Raw genomic sequence first — 26,428 nt, 5'->3', positions numbered from 1 at the left:
TTTAATACTTATTAAAATCAACAAATAAATCCAACTCAATTGCCTTTGTTTGTAAAAAAATAGTTATAAATTTATTAAAACATTATTTTTATTTTGTTAAATATTCATTTTAATATGAAATATAATTACACATATTTCAATCAATGTAAATATAAGTGTATGTTGGGTTATGTTTGGAATGGAAAATCAAACATTATCACCTCTCGTCAACTATATGTTAAATTGGAGAAAACCCGTCGCATAGGAGACAATTCAGATTAGATAGGATATGGGCGGAATAAGTTCTCGTTCATATTAAAAAAAACAATCTTTTGTAAAAATTTATTATCAAAGTTGAATTTTGTGAAAACACATTGGATCATAAATGTATAAGAAGATTGTCATTCTTTTTGTTGTTAATTGTAATCTAGATTGAAAGTGAAATTGTTGCGTGTGAATTAATGTCACATGAGATATGTTATTGGAAAAAGAAAATACAAGATTAGAGTTCAAATATCACTCACTTTGCCATAAGTATGAATAAAATAAACCTCACCCAACTCAATAATTCATTATATATTGTTACTAAGAAAAGAAATATATCATTCTCTCCTCCAATAAAAAAAAATTGAAAATCAATGAGTGTCATTTTAGAAAAAAGTGAAAAAAGAATGTCCAATCTTATTAAGAAAAAAGTGGCAATCTAACATTAAAATCATCATTAGGGTTCCACATTATAATTGACAGAAATTTGAACTCCCTGAAAACAACTAATATTGCATCATAGTTAATCACACAAACATCTTTGCAAATAGCTAAGACATGTATCACTGGATTAAAGGAAAGAATCAAACAATAATCATTCCTTAATCGAGCCGTTAATATAAAAGAGTGTTGTCATCCACTAATCACAAAATCTTTAAAAGAAACAAAAAAAAATCCTTACCAAAAGACTCCAATATTGTAGTTTCTAAAAAGTAAGCCCCAATGCAGTGTATCCATGCTTTGCTTATTTAAACTATTCAAGAACTGCAAATGTACTGAAGAAAAAACATGGAAGGTAAAGATAGCCCAAAAAAGGATAGTTTCCACCTGTGACTGATCATAACTTCAGCTAACCACCACCACCCTTTCCTCCTGTCCTGTTGCTGCTTCAAGAAGACAGAGGAAAGAGCCAAATAAGTTTAATAGGAGAATCAATGCAACCAAAACTTATAAATTGTCTTGTTTGTATTCATTCTAAAAATTTTTCTAATCTTTTTTTATTTATTTAATATACTCGGAACAGACACTTAATGGCGAATGCAAACCAACACAAGCAATAATCGACCTATGGTGACCTTTAAAAGCTAAGCATTGTAGGTTCAATGACCCTACTACTTTCAAGAATGACTCAAGAATAAGAAACCAAAATGAGAAATAGACCATTTACTGAATCTCAGCTCACAAATAACAAATACCAATCACATGGGTCATAGAACAAGAAGGCTCGTACACCTTCACACCTTATATTAACCGTTGATTTATTTTAACCTGTATAAGTGGACACCACTATCTGCATCTCACCCACAATCCACTATTTGATAACACCTGGTCCAAAATTCTACATCCAGAAATGTTTCTGGATGAGAATATATTTGAAAACTAAACTAAGTCAAAGACATAACAAGAAATTTATTGGTTGTTTCTCATATGGATCAGAAAAATAAATTATAAGGCCTTGTTTGACATGGGTTATTTGAGATTAATTTCAAATAACTCACTATCCATCAACAATCTACTCATCAATCAAATTACGATATTAAAAGAATTCATCATATATGTATACCCCTAATGTCATTTTTACCCAAATAACCCAAAAATAATGAGATTGTAAAAAACCTACATCAAACATGATTATTTGGAAATCACCACTTGGTTATTCAAATAACCCAAGATCAAACAAGGCCCAGGTGTTTACAAATGGGGTCAATACATATGTTAAATGGAATCATCCACAGCTCTACAACACAACAACAAAGGGAATGAAGAACCTTCATTTTCTAACAAACAGGTTTCTCAACTCATTACAGATAAAGAACACTTGGGTGGTATCCCCCAAAAAAATAGGATGTAACTAGATGCCATCTAAATGCAGTGTCTCCACCAAGACTACAACATTTAAATCAAAATCCAAACGAACTATCTCATGACACAAAAAAAATGTAAACAAGATGCTTAATCAACTATACAAACAAATTGCACTAAATATATGGGATGAATAGAACGTATATTTTGTAATGAAAAGCCAAGATAAAAGGTAAGGAACCACAACTCTCTTTATCTCTTGTTGATAGGCTTTTTTCAGCTTTTGTGGACAAATGAGTCAAAGATATATCATATCTCTTTGACATAACATAACTCAATATAAATGTAGTTTTCGCATACACAAAAAACAAAACTCAGTATAATGGTATATGGTACTTGCTTGACGGAGTCTCGGAGGATAATCATTCCAAGCAAAAACACACCACAAAAACAGACTGGAAAAACTATACTATATTTCCTAAGGATCCAAGGAACCAAATATCTGCAATCATAAACTTCATAACAAAGACAGCTTTTTTGTGCTTCCACTCACCATCACACAACATACCTAATACATTGGATAGTCAAATTGCGTCCTACTTGAGTTCACAAGTATAAGTATGATTCATCACAAAAGCACATAAAGTTTGACTGGTATGGCTTCTTTTTTCTTTTCCATAGATAGTAATTGCTGATGACTGAAGGCGTCCGATTAAGGAGAATGGTAAACAATGCATTCATAGACCATATCATTGTAGTTGTAACTCGGAATTTTGACACATAGAGCCATGAAAAAAAATCAGAATGAAGATTACAAAAATGTGGTGCACAATAACAAGCTGAAAGGTTCTACTAGTGCTTCATTCATATGAGAGAAGATAAATAAACACAATCATGCTACTTTAATGTAACATACCAGCATAGAGATGATTAAGTGAAGAGCCTGAGATGAGTGAAACTAGATCTCCCAATTTTACCATTCATAACTATAATACTCTACTATTTGTAAGTCAGTAGTTAACTCTACTAATCTAGTTACAATATTAACCCTATCACTACCCAAATGCTGCATAACATTTACTCTTTCAACAAACCTACAGATTTGTCATGGCCAAAAGAAAGCAAAGACATTTGCCCATGGCCAGATCCGCCAGTTAGAAATAAAAGAAGCTTTTATCAAGAGACTATTTCTCACCAAATATTGATGGCATTAGGTCTGTCTGCTGAGACGTTTTCTCAGCTTTCTGTATTTGTGCTTGTTCATCTTTCTCTTCCTCTTCTTTTTGACGCTATCAGCCCATATCTTCGTCTCGTCCCCAGAAACACCTTCGGATTCCGAAAGCACGACTCCAGACACGGATGGAGGAATTGAGTGTAGACAGAAGGCGAAAGGAAGCATTGGGAATATTGGGATTGTAGGAGGAGAAGGTCGATGATCATTTGCGTTAGAGGGATCTAATGATGCTAGAGAAAGAATGGTGTTCTGCGGGAGGTAAGATTTGTTGTCCAGGAAACATGGGTCGTTTGAAAGGTAATTGGACAGTGGTAGAGCAAGATTGGGATTAGAATAGTAGGGTTTATTGAACAAAGAGATGATGGTTGTGGAAGATTGCTTTCTGAGAATCTGCCTGATGAGAGTAGAAGCCATAGCTTTGGGAAGATGGAACCTCACCTTCTTCGGCTAATCGGTGTCTCTAGGGTTTCCAAGGTCTCTTTTTTTCATGAAGAGGGTTTTCTTAGGCTAAAAACTCACTTTTAACCAAGAAAAATATTAATAATATATTTATAAAAATACCGAAAATAAATAATCACAAATTATGTCAATTTTTTTTAATTGTTTCAAATTTGTACAGATTTTAACATCGGGGTTTTTATTATGTACAAAAAAAAATTATATTTATAAATTTGCATCACTCACATCAAACAAAATATAACAGTTAATTTGTTGTAAATTTAATTAAGAAAACAATACAAAAACTGCCTCCACACTAACCCATCTGAACCGATCGGTGTAGTTTTCTCCCGTTTCGACCGTGATCGGGGTGGAATGAAAAAATCCGAAATATGTTGACGAGGATCATGCCAAAATTTTGTTTGTTGTCGAATTTGGCCAGGATAAAAATTATATTTACATGTCCTGCATTGATATTCGAATAAAAAATGAAAAAAAGAAAAAAATTTAACTAAAGTAATTTAAAATAATTAATATTACTTATTTAATGCTATCATTAATTTTGTTTTACTTTTTATTAAAAAAAAAATATCTCTTTTATTTTATGTAAACAATAAAATTTATGTTATATTTTGAAAAATTATGATTGTTGGATTTTTTTTGTTTAAAAATTTAATATTTTAAAATTATTATTATTGAATATTATTTTTGTTTGATATTTTGATTATTTAATTTATATAAATTATTTAATTTTATTATTTATATTTAAAATTTAAATTGTTTTTCAATTTTTGGTACTCTGCGGAGATATTTCATACTGACCAGGGTGATGATGGTTTATAACGATGGTTTATATTTAAAATTCCGATCGGGAATCGAGACAGAGACAGAGTTGGTAATGCAATTTTGCGGTAATTTTTCGAACCGAACCATTATCATCCTTACCTATAACGATAAGTTTCAAGTTTAAAATTTATATTTATCATTTTTAATTTTATAGTTCAAATACATATCAAAACCTACAAATAAGAACTGTTTACTTTCACCAAACAAGTCGTGTATTATGGTGTGAGTATATGGTAACCTAGTAATAAATATAATTATTATTATATAAATATATAACTCACTCAACAATTATAAAAAAAAAAACATAACTAAATTAAACGTTATATTTTAAAAAAAAAAATTGTATGGGTCAAAATATTTGAAAATATTGTTGGAAATACTCATTTATGTCTTTATCTATCTCTAAGACCATCTCCAACCTACAAACTCTTTCTCAAACTCAAAATGCAGTAAACGTCACATCAAACAGTAATTCATCTATAACTCAAAACTCAGTTCCAAACCCCAAAAAATATTTTTAGAATATTTCTTTCTTACACTAACTTTTTAACCTTATTAATATTATATATATATTTATTAACTTTACATATTTAACCTCAATCTTTTCTCATTCATTTAATAAAATTAATTATATATCAATAATTCATAAACAACAAAATAATTCAATAATACATTTAAATAAACAAACATATTATATTAAAACAAACATTATTAATAAAAAACACTTAGTACACTTACACATAACATAAACAATGTATCAATTCTCGGAATTGGTGTACTCTTCCCACAGATGATCGATTAATGCATTACGAAGTTCAATGTGTGCATTTTTATTTCTTATTTTTCTGTACCGAGATATGAAATCTTGAAATCGAGTATTTTCATCTATCATCATCTCAACCTCTAGTGAATGTGTTTCTATTTCAATTTCGATATGTGCATTAAGGTCACGTTCATCCTCAACAATCATATTATGCAAAATTATGCACGTAGTCATTATATCATGCAACACTTCTTTTCTCCAATATCGTATCGGTTTTGCTATAATAGAAAAAACGTGATTGAAGAATTTCGAATGCACGTTCAACGTCTTTTCTATATGTTTCTTGTTTCATTGCAAAATATTTTTTCTTCCGACCACATGGCTCATGAATTGTTTGCACAAGAGTAGACCATTTTGGATATATGCCATTAGCTAAATAATAGCATGTGTTATATTCTTTTCCTTGAATTACATAATGAGTTGGAGGAGAAATACCTTGAGTTAGATCCGAGAACAGATGAGATGGCTTTAACACGTTTATATCATTGTTGGTGCCTGACAAACCAAAATATGCATGCCATATCCAAAGATCATAATCTGTGACAACTTCGAGAATGATATTAGGCTTTCCATTACGGCATGTGTATTGCCCCGCCCACGCGGTTGGACAATTTTTCCACCTCCAATGCATACAATCTAAACTGCCTAACATTCCAGGAAATCCACGTTGCTGGCCAATATTGAGAAGTCTAGAAATATCATTTGGTGTTGACCTTCTAAGATAGCGTTCACTAAATATCTCAACCACAACGCGACAAATTTTTTTCATACTTACAACTATAGTAAATTCTCCAATTTTAATATACTCATATGTGGCATATGCTGGAGCACTATATGCCAACATACAAAAAACTGCCGTTATTTTTTTGTATTAAAGATAATCCAAGTGTGTCCGCATTGTCCAATTATTGTTGAAAGTAACGATCATGATCTTTGACTACATCAACAATTCGAAGGAACAATGAGTGAGACATTCGATATCTCCGACGAAACATGGTCTCATTATACATTGGATTATCTAAAAAATAATCATTATATAATCTACGATCGACATTTTCACGATCACGATTGATGACAATATGTCTAGGAACTGAACCACGATGTAATACTTGTTGGCTTTATTGTTCAAGAAGTTGTTGGATGATCATTTTGTTATTTTTGTGAAGACGACATAAATTTTGTTGTCTTTGATGAATCATCATATTATCATCATCTGAAGAAGAAGATGATGATGATGAATCATTAACGTTAAAATTCATTATGGAGACTTGTGGAAACTATATGTGATAAGTTATGAATGATTTAACAATATCAAGAGAATATGTTATATATTTATAATAGTGTAATTGCAATAGGATGGTAATATAGTCATTTCGATTAATTTTATGTGGAGAAATAGGACAAACTTTTAATTGTATGGTCATTTCAATTAATTTATGTGGAGAAATAGGAAAAGCTTTTCATTGTATGATCATTCCAATTAATTTTATGTGGAGAAATATGACAAACTTTTCATTGTATGGTCATTTCAATTAATTTATGTGGAGAAATAGGACAAGCTTTTCATTGTATGGTCATTTCAATTAATTAATGTGGAGAAATAGTACAAGTTTTTCAATGTATGGTCATTCCAATTAATTTTATGTGGAGAAATAGGACAAGCTTTCATTGTATGGTCATTTCAATTAATTTATGTGAAGAAATAGGACAAGCTTTTCATTATATGATCATTCCAATTAATTTTATGTGGAGAAATATGACAAGCTATTCATTGTATGTTCATTCCAATTAATTTTATGTGAAGAAATATGACAAGTTTTTTATTGTATGGTCATTCTAATTAATTTTATGTGAAGAAATATGACAAGTTTTTTATTGTATGGTCATTCCAATTAATTTTATGTGGAGAAATAAGACAAGTTTTTCATTGTATGATCATTCCAATTAATTTTATGTGGAGAAATAGGACAAATTTTTCATTGTATGGTCATTTCAATTAATTTATGTGGAGAAATAGGACAAGTTTTTCATTGTATGGTCATTTCAATTAGTTTATGTGGAGAAATAGGACAAACTTTTCATTGTATGGTCATTTCAATTAATTTATGTGGAGAAATATGACAAACTTTTCATTGTATGGTCATTTCAATTAATTTGAGTGAATGATCATTTCCAATTCAATGTAATAAGCATGGTAAGTGTAAGGATTTTACTTATATATTGACATGGAGGGTAACATATAATTCAGTACATCTTACCATTTGAATTCAATTGAATACATATTTACCTTCATCCATTGTTAAGAATGTTTGTCCGATCAGCAGCCTATAACATAGATGAGGATATCCTCTTATCTCGGGTTTATATCAAAAATTTTGAGGACCCAATTGTTGGAATTAATCAAACAAGTGACTGATTATGATCTCGTATTGAAGAAGCTTTCAATGGAGAAAGACTGGAGCATTGAGAAATTCGTACTAAAAGATCTATGCAAGCCCAACTAGATACTATCCAAAAAGTAGCAAGGAGACTTAATGTATACATAAAACAAATTGAGAATATGCATCAAAACGGTGCTTCAAATAAAGATATTGTAAGTATTAACATATTATTTGATATATTATTACTTATGCATTTTGTATTTAATTATTTAAACTTCACAGATGTTCAAAGCTAAAGTGTTGTTCACGAAAGATTCTAAGTTCAAACACTAGTAAAAAAACACCCTATAGCGATTGGTAAACCAATCGCTATTAACCTTTAAAGCAGGTTGGAAGTTCGATCATGTATGGAACATTGTTAAAAATTTTGAAAAATTTAAAGATTGTTCCACAAGTAGTAAGAGAAATCAATTTGTCAACTATGCCTCTTTTGAGTCAGAAAATCCAACTCCAGATTCTGTTGGACAAGCATCTTCCGGTATCTCTTCATTTTCTCTTAACTTGAAAGATTCAAATACTGGTTCTCCATTTGAAAGACCTATCGGAGTGAAAAAAGCAAAACTGAAAAGGAAAAATGATGTTAATACATCATTGACCATAAATGAAATGCAAGAAATAAAAAAATGCTAAAGAAATGAAAAGAGCAAATGACCATATGCAAACTCAATTAGATGTGCGAAACAAACGTTATGAGTTGAAAAAGAGTAAAAAAGACAACATGACTTTAAGGCAAGATTTGAGTAAAATAGAAGATCCAAATGTGCGCGCATTTATTCGGGCTTAACAAACCCAAATTATGAAAGAAATAGCTCAAAATGAAAGTCACACAGATCCTTCCACCCTGGCTACATTTTCGGATTATTTCAATAATCTTGGAGGAAGTGATGTTAATTTACCAGATTATTAATTATTATCTATCGTTCATTTATATTATTTGTGAGCAATTTTAATTAATTTATGTTGTATTTTTAATTATTGTACTGTTTATTATGTCACGATAATTTGTTGTTTTTTTAAATGTATTTTTTATGTTTATTTGTATAATTTATAATTATAAATTTATAATTTATAAAATTTAAGTTATCAAATATAATGTAAAATATAAAATATAAAATAAATTAAATAAAATTTCAAGTATAATAAATTTGATAATTTAATTATACATTTAAAAAATATTATAATTTTTTTTATCTTAAAAGTAAAAAAATATAAGTTGAAAGATTAATTTATATGTACAAAAATTAAAAGTTATTAAAAATAAGTCTAAGGGCCATTTTTGAAAAATGGTTAAAATTTGTGATATGAACAGTCCAATGCATATATGCGTTTTTTTTTAAAGGGAGAGTAAATTCTCATTTTGCTGATGCGTTTGTTGGACGGTTTGAGCCAAATTTGCTGATGCGTTTGCGTATTCAGGCCGGTTGGAGAGCCTAATAACACAAATTTCACTCACTATAATAAATAGTGAGTTGTATCTTGTTTTTTATCATTTTTAATAGAACAAATTACCTCAAATCATTAATAAAAATAGTACAGTAAAAACTCTATAAAATAATCCACTTTGGACAACCAAAATTTATTAATTAAAAGAGTTATTAATTAATCGATAAATTATTAATTTATATATTAATTAATATTTTATTAATTTATAATAAAATGCTTAGTTTACAAACACCTTTAAGCTTTCACTTAATTATTGTATACAATACATGTACTGTATATCAAATAAATGGCCCAATTTGAAAGAAACTTTCAATCTCCCACCTTATTATGCTTCTTGTGTTCAATGTATCACTTTATGGACATTAAAAATATTTTTTATATAAACAAGATCAAAATATTATAGGTTAACACAAACAAATCATACACACAACATGCTTCCTATCTTAAAGGTGTGAAAAAAACAACAATGACAGTTGCACAATTGTTGACTGATGAAGAAATTATTGAAAGCGTTATTGGAATTAATAAAGATGATATCGATGAAGAAAATAATGAAAATTCTACAATGGAGCCCCCTTAAAGAAACGAAGCTATTAAAACAACAATCACATCGAACAATTTCTTGTTGAGCTATGAAAAAACAACACCAGGAGTTCTTACCATGCTAAGGAAAATTAGAGATGATATTTAAGGAGAAATTGATTTCAACAAAAAAAAAAAAGACAATTAAATCATTTTTCAAGAAACCTTCATAAATAATTCATGTAATATGCTATACATAAAGAATTATTAATTTTATATTTTATATGGGGTCTAAAAAAATTATTAAAAATGTATTATCTTATAATTTTAGCGAATTATTAATTTAACACTCTATCCCGAGTCGGGACCGGCCAAAAATATTATCTTAGAGAGTTTATTAAATAATCGAGTATTAATTTATCGAATTTCTACGGTATATAGTGAAAACTTGATAGAACAAGAACACCACCTAACCTAACTATTAAAAAAAGATATAATTTACAATATTTAGGTAGTTTGAATATTTCGACTAAACCCAAAACTCAATTCATTTCAAACAAAATGAATTCGACGTGTTTGAGTTATTGTGTTTTAGTTGGAAAGAATTTCTGGTTTAGTTAAACTTTTGGTCAACTATTAAAAACTGCGTATTCTGATTAGTTATATAATTTTTAAACTTAATTAACTTGCCTACAAACTTTAATATATATATATATATATATATATATATATATATATATATATATATATATATATATATATATATATATATATATATATATATATATATATATATATATATATATATATATATAAGATTTTAGACAAGTTTACATGATTTTATTTAAATTTAAAAATTATATAATTAATTATTATATATATATATATATATATATATATATAATGAGCTAGAACAAACCTAACTTCATTTTAATTTAACTATTTTGAATGTAAATAAAATTCAAGATATTTATAAATGTCATTCCAATTTTTGAATAGATAAACAAATCCGTTTGTGAACATTTGAAGTTTTAATGACAATTAGTTGGAAAAAACAAATATTATTAAATTTATTAATATATATCTAATTAAAATATATTTCATCAAATTATTTCAAAAAAAATAATATTCAAATAATATATTTAAACAAATAATTTTTTTTTTTCCAAAACCCAGATCAAGAGATTGGCCTTTTAAAATTGGGTCAATATTCAAATAATTTTTTTTTTATATGTTTTGAGATATGCGGACCACTATTTCTCTTTGAATTTATTTTGTAATTTATACCTTTTATTTATTTATTTATGTTATTACATATGAAAATTACTTCTATAACCTTGTGGCTTGTACTAGAAAGTTTTATTATTTAATATTTTTACCATAATTTTATAATTTTCACAAAACTATGATTATTTTAAAATAAATAATCTTTGGGCCTTATATCCTAAAGCTTACATTTTGAACTCATTGGATTTGGGTTATTTGAATTTTTTGGGCTAATACATAATTTGGGACAAATTTTAAAATAAATTTTATGTATATATTAATGTATGCTATATTTTAATATCTCCTAGGTCATAAAATGAGAGTTTGGGAAAGGAGAATGCCCGTTATTTTAAAAAAGAAATAAAAATTGAAAAAAATGTTTTGCTAAAAAAAAATAAGCCCTTTAGTTTGTTTGTTTTTTTGTTTAAGAAAGGGTTGATATCACATAAACATGAAGGGACCGTATAGTCAAAATTCAAAATAATCCCTTAATTAATTAAATTACTAAAGTTATTAAATAAAATATTTTTAATTCAAATAATACTTTAATCATTTGATTTAAATAATTCCTTTTTTCAAAATCTCTTAAACAATGATCTCACAAGGATCAAAATTGAGATTTGCACCAAACTTTCTAAAATTTATTCTGAGAAACTTCTTCAAACCACATTCTTGAAAATCTCTATACTAGTTAATCTCTTAATTTTAATGTAAAAAATTCTTTTGTTTAGACAAATTTTTATTTTTCATAATATATGAACCATTTAAAATAAAATAATTAAACCTCATATGGCAGATTTAGATTTATAAGTTCCTGCCCACAAGTTCGAGCCCAAAACATAATAATACAATGACAGCTAAAATGAATAGTAATGAATAAATGAATCAAATCCCCACCTTAAAGGGAGTATGATAATACAACCAACACTACAACCACCACCACCATTATTCCATTATTGATGGTTCCAAATTCAAAGATACCTTCAATAATGATCAACATTCAACACATGTAGGTGTCACTTTTGATTAATTAAAGTATCCAAATGAAGCAAGATAATCCCCAACACGCAACAAACTTGACCAAATAATTCCACCACCACCACCACCATTATTGATGATTCCAAATTCAAATATATGATCAAACATATCACTTTCCATTAATTAAAAGAATCCACCAAATGAAGCAAGATCATCCCCCAACACGCAACAAATTAATTTACCAAATCATCCCCACCACCTACCATTATCCTCCTAAGTAAACTTCCAAGTCATTTCTGCATACAACTAAATAAAAAAACACAAACCATCGCTCGCTCCTGAATAAGTAGAGTTATCTAACCATTTTGTTTTGTTCCTCAGTAGAGCTTTATTCTGGTCTGGATTGTAGATCTGCAAATTGGGCATAGTTGTAGATCTAGCCCACACTCACAGCAAGTCTGCAAACAAAACGATAATTTGAAAGTGGGAAATTTGTGCCCCAAATTACTGATATCTCATCTTAACATTACCTGATGGCCACAGCCAAAAGCCATGTCTTTTGGATTACTTAAGCAAATGGGACAAATCTGTCATAAAAATAGCCCAAAATATGCTTCAGATAATTTGAAACCATGGATTTGAAGAATTCTACTATTTTAAGTAGAATTTTATTACCTGATTGTCAAAAGTAGAGTTCATGGAAGGTGGGGCAGTGGCTTGAGCATCGATATTACTGCTGTAGCTGCTAAATGAAGAAGTTCCCTGTTGAGATTTCGCCGAATGTGTAGGTTTTGAGCTGTTAAAAGACCCTGCTGAATAGACTGGAGGGGGGAGAGGCACTCTTTCTGGGGCATTCCCTTTCCGGTTACTATGCAAGGGAAAAAAAAGAAGAATTTGGATAATTTAGGTTAATAAAATCCATTTGAACACTAAGGGCTCTTGTTTGATGTAAAGATTATTTCAAAATGATCTGAAGTTTTTTACTTTTTTGTAGCCAGAGTTTATTCCTGTAGGAGGGATATCATAACCTCACTTAAATCAGGACATTCTTATAAGAATCTTGAGATATTTGATACTCTTTCTATTTGAGCTATCGTGATACTGATCTGGAGATTGTTTGACATGAGTTACTTGGGATTATTTCTAGATAACTTACTATCCCATTTTCTTTTGAAAAAAAAAAAGAAATCAATATCCCATCAACTCATCAATTACATCATTCAAATTATCAACTAAATACCAAATACCTCTGACTTTTAAAAACATGATTTATTATTATATTTTATACCCCTAATATCATTTTACTCAAAAACGACCTGGCTATTCAAATAACTACACATAAAACAAGGCCCTGTTATTTTTTGGAAAAAAATCTTGAAAAAAATATTATTTATTTGGGTCAAATGACCAAAATATCCTTAGTATATAATATTTATAATAAAAAGTAATGATATGATGGACAGTTGATTTATTTGGATTAAACCCAAAAAAGAGACACATCAAACAAGCCCTAAATCTCAAAAGAAATCATTACCCCAATGTTTGAAGCTCTATTGTTGCTTTATACTGGGAAGGAATTTCCATCAGAGCTGCAAGGGCGAACTCCGTCTCTTTGCGGGACTGGGCAACATTCTTTAGCATGATTTCAGTGAAATTAACAAACTGAAAAAGAGATGGAAAATCCGGATTTGTCAGAACTTTTACCAATTAATACAAGGTGAACTTGAAAAGCTAGATTGTTAATTATTACTTGAAAATTATCAAAGGCCCTGGCAGGGATATTGTCATCAAAATCTTTCATCATGTCCCATGGTCCATCTCCAACCCCAACTAATATAATAGATAAGGGGAACTTGCTGCAGGAGAGATAGGTATATTCAGTAGAGATGGATATTGAAAAATAAATTCAGAAAACGCCAAAGAATATCAGATTACTGCACATTAATAAAATAACCTTGCTTCTACAATTGCTTCAACAGTTCGCCTCTCCTGAGGACTCAGTTGACCTCGTTCAGTATCAACACTCCTTGTTACCTGCAGAAGCACAATCACAGTTCTATTATGGCTGAGTAAATTGTCAAGTCATCTTCAATCATCTTTATGTTTAGTAAACATGTTCCCATCATTATCTTAGAAATAGAAATGCACAGATCTAAATGTACTAGAAGAAAAGTTGTTTTTTAGGGGGAAAGAGATAATCTTTTTGTTAATTATACATGAAAAATCCAACAGAAAAAACACAACTTGTGTTTTGGTGTATTGCAAAGCCAAGAATACTAAAAGCAAGTAATTTCAATTGAAAAGGCATAGAGTACCAAGGCTAAGGCTATGTTTGGATGTGTATAATTGAAATCAGAATTAGAATTCCATGTTAATAAGAATGAAATTGAATTATAATGTTTGTTTGGAGAAATCATATAAGTAATTCTGAAGTGGGAAGTATGAAATTGGAACTTAAAAGTTATATACATCCAATTCCATTAGAATTATAGTTCCAATTATAACTCCTTGTTTTAAGTCGTCAAATAACCAAATGATTTGGAATTGGACCTCAATTCTAATTCTGCCCGAACTAAAAATAGCCTTAAAGAAAAGGAGCCCCATTTGGAAACACTTTTGTTTTTGTTTATGTAGTTTTAAAACGAAATTTAGTAGGATACAGACTCAGAAATCATGTAGATGAAAATGTTTCCACATACAATAAATAAATAAAAGTGTTTTCAAATGGGGTCATGTCTGCAATGATGATATCAATAATTACAACAAACTGTAGATTATCAATCTTAACGAGCTTATTTGATATGGGGTTATTTGGAAAAAAACAGGATTATGAAATCAAAACCATGTTTGATGAAAAAGTGGATTATTAGGGTAAAATTACTATTTTTTTATTTAATATTTAAATTTTATGAAAAATTAAAGTAGGGGTAATTTAGTATTTTAATTGATGATTTAAATGATTTGATTGATAAAGTGATTGATGATAAATAAGGAGTTAGTTAGAAAAAAAAATCCAAATAACCCCACATCAAACAAGCTCTAAGAGTCTTGCCTAAAAGACAATGATCTCAGTCATCTTACGCTCCATTGCCACTAAGAACGCCCTAATTTAAGTGGAATTGTGCTACCCTACTTCAGGGAATTACCCTAATTGCATTAAAAAAAGCTCTAAGAAGGTCAAGTTCAATTCAGTACCTATTATAAATATTATTTATTTTTTTAACAAAAAATAAGGGAACATGGGAGAATAATTAACAAGGGACTTTGCACATGATTGAGAAAGGACAATACCTGACCATCAGCAATTATAACTAACACATGATACTGCCCACCACTCTGTTCAACAATAGTCGTTGCCATTTCTATGACAGGGGCAAATGATGTGGGACCTGCCAGTTAGCAATTGCATAATGGTCAATGCTTTAATTTAATATTCCATAAATAAATTCAGGGAATAGATTAGAAAATATGAAGTTTCCGTTATAAATCGAACCTGCTAGACGTAGATGAGGAACAATTTCCCTATATCGAGTCAACACTTCCTCAAATCCATGACAAAACCTCTCCTCGGGAAAGAAGCCGAAAACATCTTGATCATGTGTTGATGCTGTCAAATAGAAACACAAAAGGATCAAAATCTGGAGGGATCCTATACAAATGACATATTATAAAACATACCATCCCCAAATCCAAAACAAGGAATCATATTGTCCTCATCAAAAGCAGCTAGAGTTCTCCCAATAATCGATATAGCTTGTTCATAGGGATTTAAACCGTCTCCAATATGATGTAAACTTTTTCTATTGAATGAACGTGCACCTACAAAGATACAATTTACACTGTCATCATTCATTCCTCTCCACTCGTACAGATTCTAACAAGCAAAGACAAGAGAACAGTGAAGTGAAACCTGTCCATTCATTGCTCTTAGTGAAGTCAATTCCAAGAATGAGATTAGAAGACTCAAGTCCAGCACGTGCAAGAGCTCCCGTCACCTGGAAAAGTAGTGTAAAGATTTTCATCTAGAACTAGATATTCAGCTCTCAAATCCGTTCCCCCATTTGGAAACACTTATTGCTTATGTTTTTGTATCTGGATCCATTTGTACATACACAAACGTTTGAAAACTCAATTTGTTAAATAAAGATTCAAATTTTTAGTTTTTTTTTGTATGTGTAAACGGATCCATATACATAAACATTAAGTGTTTCCAAATGGGGAATTCAAAAGCACAATGCAAAATTTCTTTTTGGCGAATAACAACATAAACTCATAAATAGATATGCAATTTTCTCAACTAGTCATGTTATCTATCTACAAGAAAAAGGAAGCAGAAATTTGAGGAGGTGAGATCATTTTCTATTCTCCATTTAACTCAAGTAAACCAGGGAGTTCTTCTCCTCTTCTTTAATGATCAAAGATATCTCATTCTAGTCTATTCTCTTACCTTCCCTCTCAACTCTTCAATCCAAGCATAACTTGCAAACAAATTTCACCTATTCATCCATTACATATTTAATTGCCAAAGTAATGACACATAAATTCTATAACAAAAGCAATTAAAACAACAAACATTTAATGTAATCACAAGGTAAAACAGAAAGCAAAGACAACTAATAGATTGTTAAGGACAGGGTTTACCTCATCTAGTGACTTATAGTTATCAGCTATCCTTGAATATCTCCTGTCAAGCTTTTTCTGCGTTTGTTGTGGTGGTGGACCTCCATAGGATTGTTGAGGTGGAGGATGATACTGTTGCTGTGGATAAGCTGGATAAGCAGTCTGTGGGATATCTTGTGTGCCAGATGCTGGTGTCTCGTAATGATTCCACGCAGATGGCAGAGAACGCCGAGTAGATTGTCTCTCCCTGGAATTTTTTTGCCCCATCAACTGAATTTACTTGCTCTATATACAGCACTCACAATTCAAAGAAATCCTGGCTTCAATTATGGTAACAACAAGAGCAAAGAATCAATCAGCCTGTTCTGCAAACTTGATCAAAGGCTAGAAGTAATGAATGAATGTAGAAAAGATGTTATAAATTGAACAAAGATGAATGAATGAATGTATGTATGTATGTTATTATTCCTTCAAGCAACAAAAGAAAGGGGTCTATCTATCTAGAATGAAGCGGCTAGAGGAGAAGAACTTGAATACGTAATGCCGGCGGCAATATAAAGAATAGTTGAACACGTCAAAGATTGCCAACTTATATTTTTAGCAACCACGTCCGATGGCTCCAATTTTACGTTTCAGCACCAGTGGTGCAGAAAAGCACGTCACCGCAACAGATATACAAGTTTAAAGTCGCAAATACAGGAACAACTTGAGATACATACGAAGAAATTGTGTGGCGTGGGCTATATTAAGTCCAGTAAAGGAGAGATCTCCTTTTTCACAACTGTCAGCAATCAATAAACATGAAATCACTGAGATAAACCCCAATTTCCAAGAAGAAACTTTTAAAATCAAACAATCAGAAAGAAAGAAGGCTTGTTGCTTAATCAGGCATCACAGCAGATAAGAAGAAGTGAGAAAATCTGCATCGCTTAAAGGAAGAAAATAGATTCACCTATCAATTTTGGCAGCGGCATCTGCATCTGCATCTCTCATGAGGATCTTATGATTCAATTGGAGGAAAATTTCAAAATTAGAGAGAGAAAAACATGATGATTGTACTTTTATAGAAAAAAAATTATTTATTATCTCTCCACTCCTTCAGTCCTTCACCATGTTCTTAGCAAAAACTCAATTTTCGATAGGATTTATTGTAGGGTTTGTTCGATCTTGTGTTTATAGAATTTTGTGAGATTTTTTGAAAAAATCTTGAATAAATTTTTATAAGATGAATTAATAAAATTAAAATTATTTTAATATTTTAACTGATAAATTAAATAATCTAATAATTATAATTATAATAATATGATAGATAGAGATGTTTTATAAAAAGAAAAAAGAAAAAGTAAGTCAACTTTTTTGGCATAAAAAATTGCACAAATATTTTATATTTTACTTTACATTTATAATAAATAAGAGTTTTAAAAATTAAATAAATGATGTTGATGAATAGTTAAATTATTTAAAAATAATTTGGAGTTTGTTTGATCATGGTTTATTTTTTAAAAAAAGTTATTATTTAAAAAGATAACTTGTTTGTAAAAGTAGTTTAAAATAAATAATATATAATATATAATAATTAAAAAAATATTTTAAATGTTAAGAATAGAAAATGAATTAAAAAAGAATATTATATGAATATTTTTCTAAGTAAACTTTAATTGTGATATATTTTTAACATAATTCATTAAGTATGAAAGTTAATTGATGAAATTTGTGGATATTTAAGAGAAAATTCAGAACTAAGCCTTCAAGTTCAAACTAATATTGATTGGCGAAGTTTTAGTAATTAATAGTTATCACTACTTAGTTTAGTAAAAGAGTATAGGTTAGGATTTTGTTGCCCAGTAATGCTTAAAAAGGAAACCAACCAAAGAGATATTTAGAGGAATGATAAACCCAACGAAGGGTTAGCTAAAGCAAGACCACGAATCCTACGTGGCCTTGCCAGCTAGGAGAGAGAAAGAAAAAAAAATTAAAACGTTTCTGCATATCCTCTTTCACCCAATAGGGTTTCATATTTCTGCATTTCTTTCTCTCTCTGAAACGCTTCATTTATTTCTCTTCTCCAGCTCCGGCAGCATTTATTTCTCTTCTCCGGCTGCATTTATTTCTTTTCTACGGCTGCATTTACTTCTCAATGGTATCCTTTTTAAGGATCTTTATTATTTTTTTAATAGATTCAGGGTTTAGATTTTATAGATCTAGGGTTTAGATTTTACAGATGTATTTATGGATTTAAACGGTTTGAATTTTCAGGAAACCGAAGCACCAAACTTGAACAACCCAGTAGATGAAGAACTTCACCTGAACAGATCCACCCCCGTTGAACCCCAAAGGTACCCTGAACAGATCTAGTGGTTTCGGGACAAGAAAGGGTCCTTCCTTGTCCGAAATGGTTGGTTTCGGGACAAGAAAGGGTCCTTCCTTGTCCCGAAATGTGTGGTATCTTGTAAGAAAATGTTGTGTTTCGGGACCCGAAATGAGTCGTTTCGGGACAAGAAAGGGTCAAAACCAACCATTTCGGGACAAACATTGTTTTGTTTCAGGACCCGAAATAGGTGGTTTCGGGACAACAAAGGTGGTTTCGGGACCGGAAAGGTGGTTTCGGGACCGGAAAGGTGGTTTCTGGACCCGAAACGGGTGGTTTCGGGACCCGAAAGGTGGTTTCTGGACCCGAAACGGGTGGTTTCGGGACCCGAAAGGTGGTTTCGGGACCCGAAAGGTGGTTTCGGGACCCGAAAGGTGGTTTCGGGACCCGAAAGGTGGTTTCGGGACCCGAAAGGTGGTTTCGGGACCCGAAACGGGTGGTTTCGGGACCCGAAAGGTGGTTTCGGGACCCGAAACTGGTTGTTTCGGGACCTGAAACTGGTTGTTTCGGGACCCGAAAGGTGGTTTCAGGACTCGAAACGGGTTGTTTCGGGACCCGAAATGGTTGGTTTCAGGACCCGAAATGGGTGTTTTATGGACTTTTTCTTACGGTTTCACATAATTTTTGCAGTCACATTCCTAGTGTTGGAATGACATTTTCCTCCGAAGAACAACTTCTTGAATTCTACACATCATATGCCCACTTAACGGGATTCGGCATTACCAAATTAGGGAGCAAAAATGTAGGTGGTAAGAGGAAATATTTCAGCGTTGGTTGTGCCAAGAGTTTTATGAAAGAATCGAAGGCAAAAAATAAGTTTCATCAGCCTAGACCAATAACGAAGACAGATTGTAAAGCAAAGATTAATGTTGTTGTTCGAAATGAAGGGGAATATGTGATAACAAGTATTTCTCTTGAGCACAACCATACATTAAGCCCAAAGAGAATACGTCATGTTAGATCCTACAAAGTGATTGACGGAAATGTAAAAAGAAGATTGGATACAAACGATGAAGCTGGAATAACTGTGGCCAAAACATTTCAATCACTTGTAGTTGAAGTTGGAGGGTATGAAAACATGTCTTTCGATGAGAGGACATGTAGAAATTACGTTACAGAAGCACGACGGTTGAGGTTAGGGATTGGGGATGCTGAAGCACTCACTAATTATTTCTTAAGAATGCAAACCAGGAACTCAAACTTCTTCTACCTTATTGATTTGGACGAGGAATCCCGAATTAAAAACGTGTTTTGGGCAGATGGTAGGTGCAGGGCTGCCTTTGAAGATTTTCACGATGTTATCTCTTTCGATACAACCTATTTGACAAATCGCTATGACATGCCTTTCGCTCCGTTTGTTGGTGTTAATCATCATGGTCAATCCATTTTGCTTGGATGTGGATTATTGTCAAGTGAGGATTCAAATTCTTTCACTTGGTTGTTTAGAACTTGGTTGGAATGTATGCATGATAGACCTCCAAATGCCATAATCACAGACCAATGTCGATCCATGGCGATTGCAATTGAGAAGGTATTTCCTAAAACTCATCATCGATTTTGTTTGTGGCATATAATGAAGAAACTTCCGAAATGGCATTTTCAACTCATATTATACTTGTTTCTTGTTTTTTAGCTCATACTATAATTGAAGACTAGAAAATAATTGAAGACAAAAAATTTATACTTGACTTATACTTGGTTTATACAAGTCAAGAAAGATTGATTTACCTCGCATCCTCATCAGCTTTATTGTCAAAAACCATTCCCAAAACGATCTCATCCTTGTCACCTATATTGACAAAATCGAAGAAAACTTTATTTCTTTTTTTGTTCTGCATCAAATATTGACATTGAAGGCGTGGTGGAATTTTCATGACTTCGAGGGGATTTTTTTTAGGTTTTTGATGACAAATTTTTTTCCTTTGAACACCGATATAGGAACTTGTTCACCCCCCTCTTTTTGAACCAGCAATTCATATCCTGCGTCACGATGAATTTGGGCAGACTCGAAGTTCTTCGGCTTGTCCTGCGTCATATATGGAGATTTAAGGTTTGTAGGAACTTTCATTTGTCGCACGGGATTTTTCCTTCTTTTTCTTGGAGGCACCTCTTTTCCATCGTCCTCTGTGTGATACCCCTCATCATTTTGAGCAGCAGGCTCCTTGTCACCGGCCTCATCAAGACCCACCTCCTTGTCAGCGGCCTCATCAAGACCACCGTCATTTTGAGCAGGCTCCTTGTCACCGGCCTCATCAAGACCCACCTCCTTGTCAACAGCATCTTTGTCACACTGTGCTTCAGAAGGTGTTTGATCCTTGAAGTATTTATGCATGGCATCCCTGAAAAGTTTATTCTTGTCCATTGCTCTGTAAATGATGTGCATGGCGTTGTCATACAATGGTGTTGCATCCCAGCCTGAACTTAAAGATTCCATTTTTCTCATGGCTTTTTCAAGCATCACTGTACATTTCGTAACGCACACCAAATTCTCTGTAAATGTTATTCCGACCTCATCCGGAGCTGTGTTCAGAGGTGGTGACCTATTCCTAGGTTCTGTTACTGCTGTCGCCGCCGCCTTTGGGGTCTGAGACACCCCATCAATATCATCCTCCTCGTTCTCCTCCTCCTCGTTCTCTCTGAAATCATTATCCTCGTCGTCGCTCTCATCCCACATCCCGGGTAGTGGAATGCGTCCCAGAACGCTTCCACGTCCGAATCCTCCATTATCCAACTCTGTATCCAGCCTAAACTTCAACGTTGTGTCATTCCAACATGACAGTATAGGAAATCGTCGCTCAGTAACTCCTCCCAGTTCAGGGTTGCTCACCCTATACACGTAGCATAGCTGAAAACATACATATGTTAAAACTAAATATTTTTGAAAACATGAAAATGAATTAGTGATAACTTACGATAAAGAACGTATGTGGTCCTTGGAAATGTCGTTTTTCATTCTGCTTCACTTTTGCGCATGATTGAACTAATCCTTCAAGTACAAATTTGCACCAATTGAACTTCTTGATATTGTCAACATCTGAAATAGATTTCAGAATTCTATACCTGCAAATGAAAAAAACATATTTGAGGATTATTTAACAATACAAATTTGTTGTCATGCAATTGAAAATAATAGAAATGAGATATACCTGGATAGGTTACCTAGGTGATCACACCAGAGAAAGCAACTGACAACAAATAATACGAAGTCTATCTTGAAATTGTTGTCAGCAGCTTTGTTCTCAATGATTTTGATCGGCATAGCAGTCGCTAAAGGAGCGCCATTATCGGGGTTACCCCATCGAGTCCTAAATGCCTTCAACTTGTCATCAATCTCGTTATTCTGATATTCTACAATATCCAGCTCCCCTCTGGGGAGACCCAATACCATATGAACGTCCTCTTCTTCGATTTTCACTTCCTCGCCATTCTCTAGGGTGAATGAACATTTATTGCAGTCAAACTTTCTGACTAGATAACGAGAGATCTCCCCGGGGCATTTTGAAAGCGATAATGAAAGTAGAGCGCCAAAGCCTATTGACTTCACAGCATCTTTTTGTTCCTTAGACAGCATTTGAAGAAGATTGAAAAGGCCACTAGACGATGTCCTAGTTAAAAATAAGTTGTGGGGGGCTGCTTTGGGAGCTGTTGCTCTAGGGGATTTTGGAACTGATTTGGGAGCTGTATTGGGAGCTGTTGCTCTAGGGGATTTGGGAACTGCTTTGGAAGCTGCTTTGGGAGCTGGATTGGGAGCTGATTCTTGGACAATACTTTTACGTTTATTTGCCCTACAACAACAAATGATAAACATTTAAAAGCCATGAAGTAAATAATCACTTAAATGAAGCAATTCGGGTCCCGAAACCATCCATTTCGGGTCCTGAAGCACCCTTTCGGGTCCCGAAACCACCATTTCAGGTCCCGAAACCACCCGTTTCGGGTCCCGAAACCACCCGTTTCGGGTCCCGAAACCACCCGTTTCGGGTCCCGAAACCACCCGTTTCGGGTCCCGAAACCATCCATTTCGGGTCCCGAAACACACTTTCGGGACCCTAAATTCAGCCAAACATTAAGTAATCCAACTTTCGGGTCCCGAAACCATCCATTTCGGGTCCCGAAACACACTTTCGGGACCCTAAATTCAGCCAAACATTAAGTAATCCAACTTTCGGGTCCCGAAACCATCCATTTCGGGTCCCGAAACACACTTTCGGGACCCTAAATTCAGCCAAACATTAAGTAATCCAACTTTCGGGTCCCGAAACCATCCATTTCGGGTCCCGAAACCACACTTTCGGGACCCTAAATTCAGCCAAACATGAAGTTATCCCACTTTCGGGACCCATAACAGCCTATTTCGGGTCCCGAAATCACACTTTCGGGACCCTAAATTCAGCCAAACATGAAGTTATCCCACTTTCGGGACCCATAACAGCCTATTTCGGGTCCCGAAATCACACTTTCGGGACCCTAAACATGAAGTTATCCCACTTTCTAGACCCATAACAGCCTATTTCGGGTCCCTAAATTCAGCAAATACCCAATAAATTTAGTTTTGGCTAACCATAATTCAACCATACACAATTAAATCAGACTTTCGGGTAACGAAAACTTTGTTTCGAGAACCATAATGCAGCAATACCCTAACCCTAAACCCTGAAACCCTAACCCTAACTGCAAAACCCTGACCCTAACCGCAAAACCCTAACCCTACGATTCTAAAATAGAAGATGTCTTATTTACCTTGTCCTTGGAGATCTTGGGGCCTTGCATGGAGATTTACCTGAGACACCAGCCTGAAAAGAAAATATTACGAAATGAACACGAAGGCGGACGATTCTGAAACTGAAATATTAAAGAATGAGAAGTGTCTTACCATTTTCGAGCGAAAGAAGAAAGTAGAAGTCGGGATGCCGGAGTGATAAATCGCCAGAGAAGACGCCGGTTCGTTCGCCGGATGTGATAAATTAAAAGAAGAAAGAGAGGGAAGAAGAAAGAGGAGCTGAAACGTTTTAATTTTTTTTTAATTTTTTTTTTCTCTCTCCTAGCTGGCAAGGCCACGTAGGATTCGTGGCCTTGCTTTCGCTAGTCATTCGTTGATATTATCATTTCTCAGATATTTATTATTTTGAAACTATCTAATGAAATATTTAAAATATGTTAATATTAAAAAATATATATTATCTTTACTCATAATTATATATATAACTATACTATTCTATATATAATAAAAACAATTATATGTCTCACCATAATTATAAAATAAAACATTTATTTATTTCTTAATATATAATATAAATATAAATATATATATATATATATATATATTATATTTTCTAATAATTATATATTTCACAATAATATATATTTATATATAAATACTATCTCTAATTATAATTATGTATATTTATATTTAAAAAATTATATCTCTCACTACAATTATAAAAAATATACATTTTATTTATTTATTTATTTTTTAATATATATATATATATATATATATATATATATATATATATATATATATATATATATATATATATATATATATGAGAAGTTTTCTTCTTCTCATGTTTAAATGTATAATGTTTTTATTATATATAATATATATAATAATTTTAAAAAATTTAATATTTATATATATAATATATTTTTATAAATGATTATTTTTTCCATATTAGTTTGTATTATATATATATATATATATTTATATTTATATTATATAAAATGTATATTGAGAAAAAAATTAAGAGATAATAGTTTTAGAGTTTTTTTTATATATTAATAAATATACTATTAAAATTAATAATTTATAGTTTATTATTTTAATTTGAGATAGATCTTAATACAATATATTATTTATCTTTAAATATATATATTATTAAAAATACATTTTTTATTTTAATTTATCTTATATTAAGCATTAAAAAATAATTATGTTTTATTACATATGTGTATTATTCATCCTCAAATTTTTTAGACAATATTATAATAACTTATAAAGTTTGTTTTTATATTACATGTATTTATATTATTATGAATTGTTAAATGAATATAGATAGATATATAAATATTATAACAATTTTTAGTTATTTAAAGTTGTGCATCACTTCCAATATATACACATTATTTATAACCTTTTTAATAAAGTAAATTAAGAAAAAGGATGTGAGAAAATATATTAAAAAAATGTAAACTTATTTATTCTATGTATAAGTGAGTGAAAATAAGTTATTATAAAAAATTACTTATCTAAAATAATTTTTATTTTTATTATATAATATATTTTATTCATATAAACACAAAATAAATAAAAAATAAAAATTTTAATTTTAATTTTACTAATATATTTAAAGTTTGTTGGTAACTTATACATAAAATTTAATTTTGTTTTAAAACAAAATCACATTGCTTATACTTTTATATTTTATTTAAATATATATATATATATATTTTTCTTTTTTATAATTTGGTTGTTTAAATAAATATAACGAATAGAATGAACTTTTATTTTTTAATGATTTTAATTTTTTTTATTATAATTTGTGTGTTTTTTTATTTGTGCAACCTCCCTTAGTAAATTTGAAATCTATAGTCAAAATAGTCTATGGTTTTGTTGCCCAAGGTTTAAAAAGGAACATCGACTGGCAAATTGATATTTGAGGAATTTGGATCGTTTTCATATAATTTTAAATTGGGTCAAAAATTAGACCTTAATTATTAAAATTTTAATATTCAATGAATTTTCACATAAAAAATTATTTGTCCTATTCTCTTCTCACAAAGGGGAGAGACACTATTGTAAATAAAAGAACAATGGTGTCCTTCTCCTTCGGGAACAAGAGAGCACACTATTTTAGTAACAGAGGATCTGCCTCATAAACAAACAGACAAGTTTTTTTTTTCTTAACTAATTTATGAAAAATAGCAATTATGTTTTTTCTCAACTAATCACACACATGACATATATTTTAATAATATATGCATATATATATATATATAATTCTTTTTTACTCAATTTAAAACACAATTACATTCAAATTTGGATGATAAATCTATTAATTATATCCCTTTCAAAGTTTTGTAAAAATAAATACAAAAACTATCTTTATTCAATTTTTTCTTAAATCATTTTTCAACCACCTAAACACACTAACAAATTAGATGCATAGATCTCAAAATATCTACTAAGTTTAAAAATAATAATTTAAAACATTTATAAATATTATTTCATTTACAAACATGCAAAAATAAATAAAAAAACAAAAATATTATGTTTTAAAATAAACTTTAAAATTGTTAAAATTTTGATTATTTGAATTTTACTATTACACAATTCAGAATTCGAACTTCATCTCATATAAACAACCCAAATTCGAACATCAAATAACAATTGAACAAACCTA

At 31.1% G+C, this 26,428-nt stretch overlaps 1 protein-coding gene and 1 long non-coding RNA gene across 3 annotated transcripts; both read right to left on the bottom strand.

Moving 5' to 3' along the window:
- Positions 1-830: 830 nt before the first annotated feature.
- Positions 831-3,832, bottom strand: LOC124921107. The gene is made up of 2 exons (XR_007097650.1): positions 3,242-3,832; positions 831-1,127 (listed from the first exon to the last, which is right to left on the bottom strand). It is a non-coding gene; the product is annotated as an uncharacterized LOC124921107 (long non-coding RNA).
- An 8,361-nt stretch (positions 3,833-12,193) lies between these two features.
- On the bottom strand, positions 12,194-17,800 carry LOC124917533 (E3 ubiquitin-protein ligase RGLG2-like). 2 transcript variants are annotated; one of them, XM_047457950.1, is made up of 13 exons: positions 17,610-17,800; positions 16,679-16,973; positions 15,948-16,032; positions 15,716-15,856; positions 15,531-15,644; positions 15,329-15,426; positions 13,992-14,071; positions 13,788-13,893; positions 13,572-13,699; positions 12,713-12,905; positions 12,568-12,624; positions 12,414-12,495; positions 12,194-12,371 (listed from the first exon to the last, which is right to left on the bottom strand). In XM_047457950.1, the coding sequence occupies exons 2-12, from the start codon at positions 16,922-16,924 to the stop codon at positions 12,415-12,417; spliced, it is 1,329 nt and encodes a 442-aa protein (XP_047313906.1). In that variant the 5' UTR covers positions 16,925-16,973; positions 17,610-17,800; the 3' UTR covers positions 12,194-12,371; position 12,414. The 2 variants fall into 2 exon arrangements, with proteins under 2 accessions (XP_047313906.1, XP_047313903.1); XM_047457947.1 differs by having other exon boundaries at positions 16,679-16,977; positions 17,610-17,799.
- Between the last annotated feature and the right edge of the window lie 8,628 nt (positions 17,801-26,428).

The sequence above is a fragment of the Impatiens glandulifera genome, chromosome 1 (genome assembly GCF_907164915.1).
Source record: "Impatiens glandulifera chromosome 1, dImpGla2.1, whole genome shotgun sequence".
NCBI lineage: Eukaryota > Viridiplantae > Streptophyta > Magnoliopsida > Ericales > Balsaminaceae > Impatiens > Impatiens glandulifera.
Note: the sequence above shows the minus strand (reverse complement) of the source record. Positions and strands in the feature narration are given on the sequence as shown.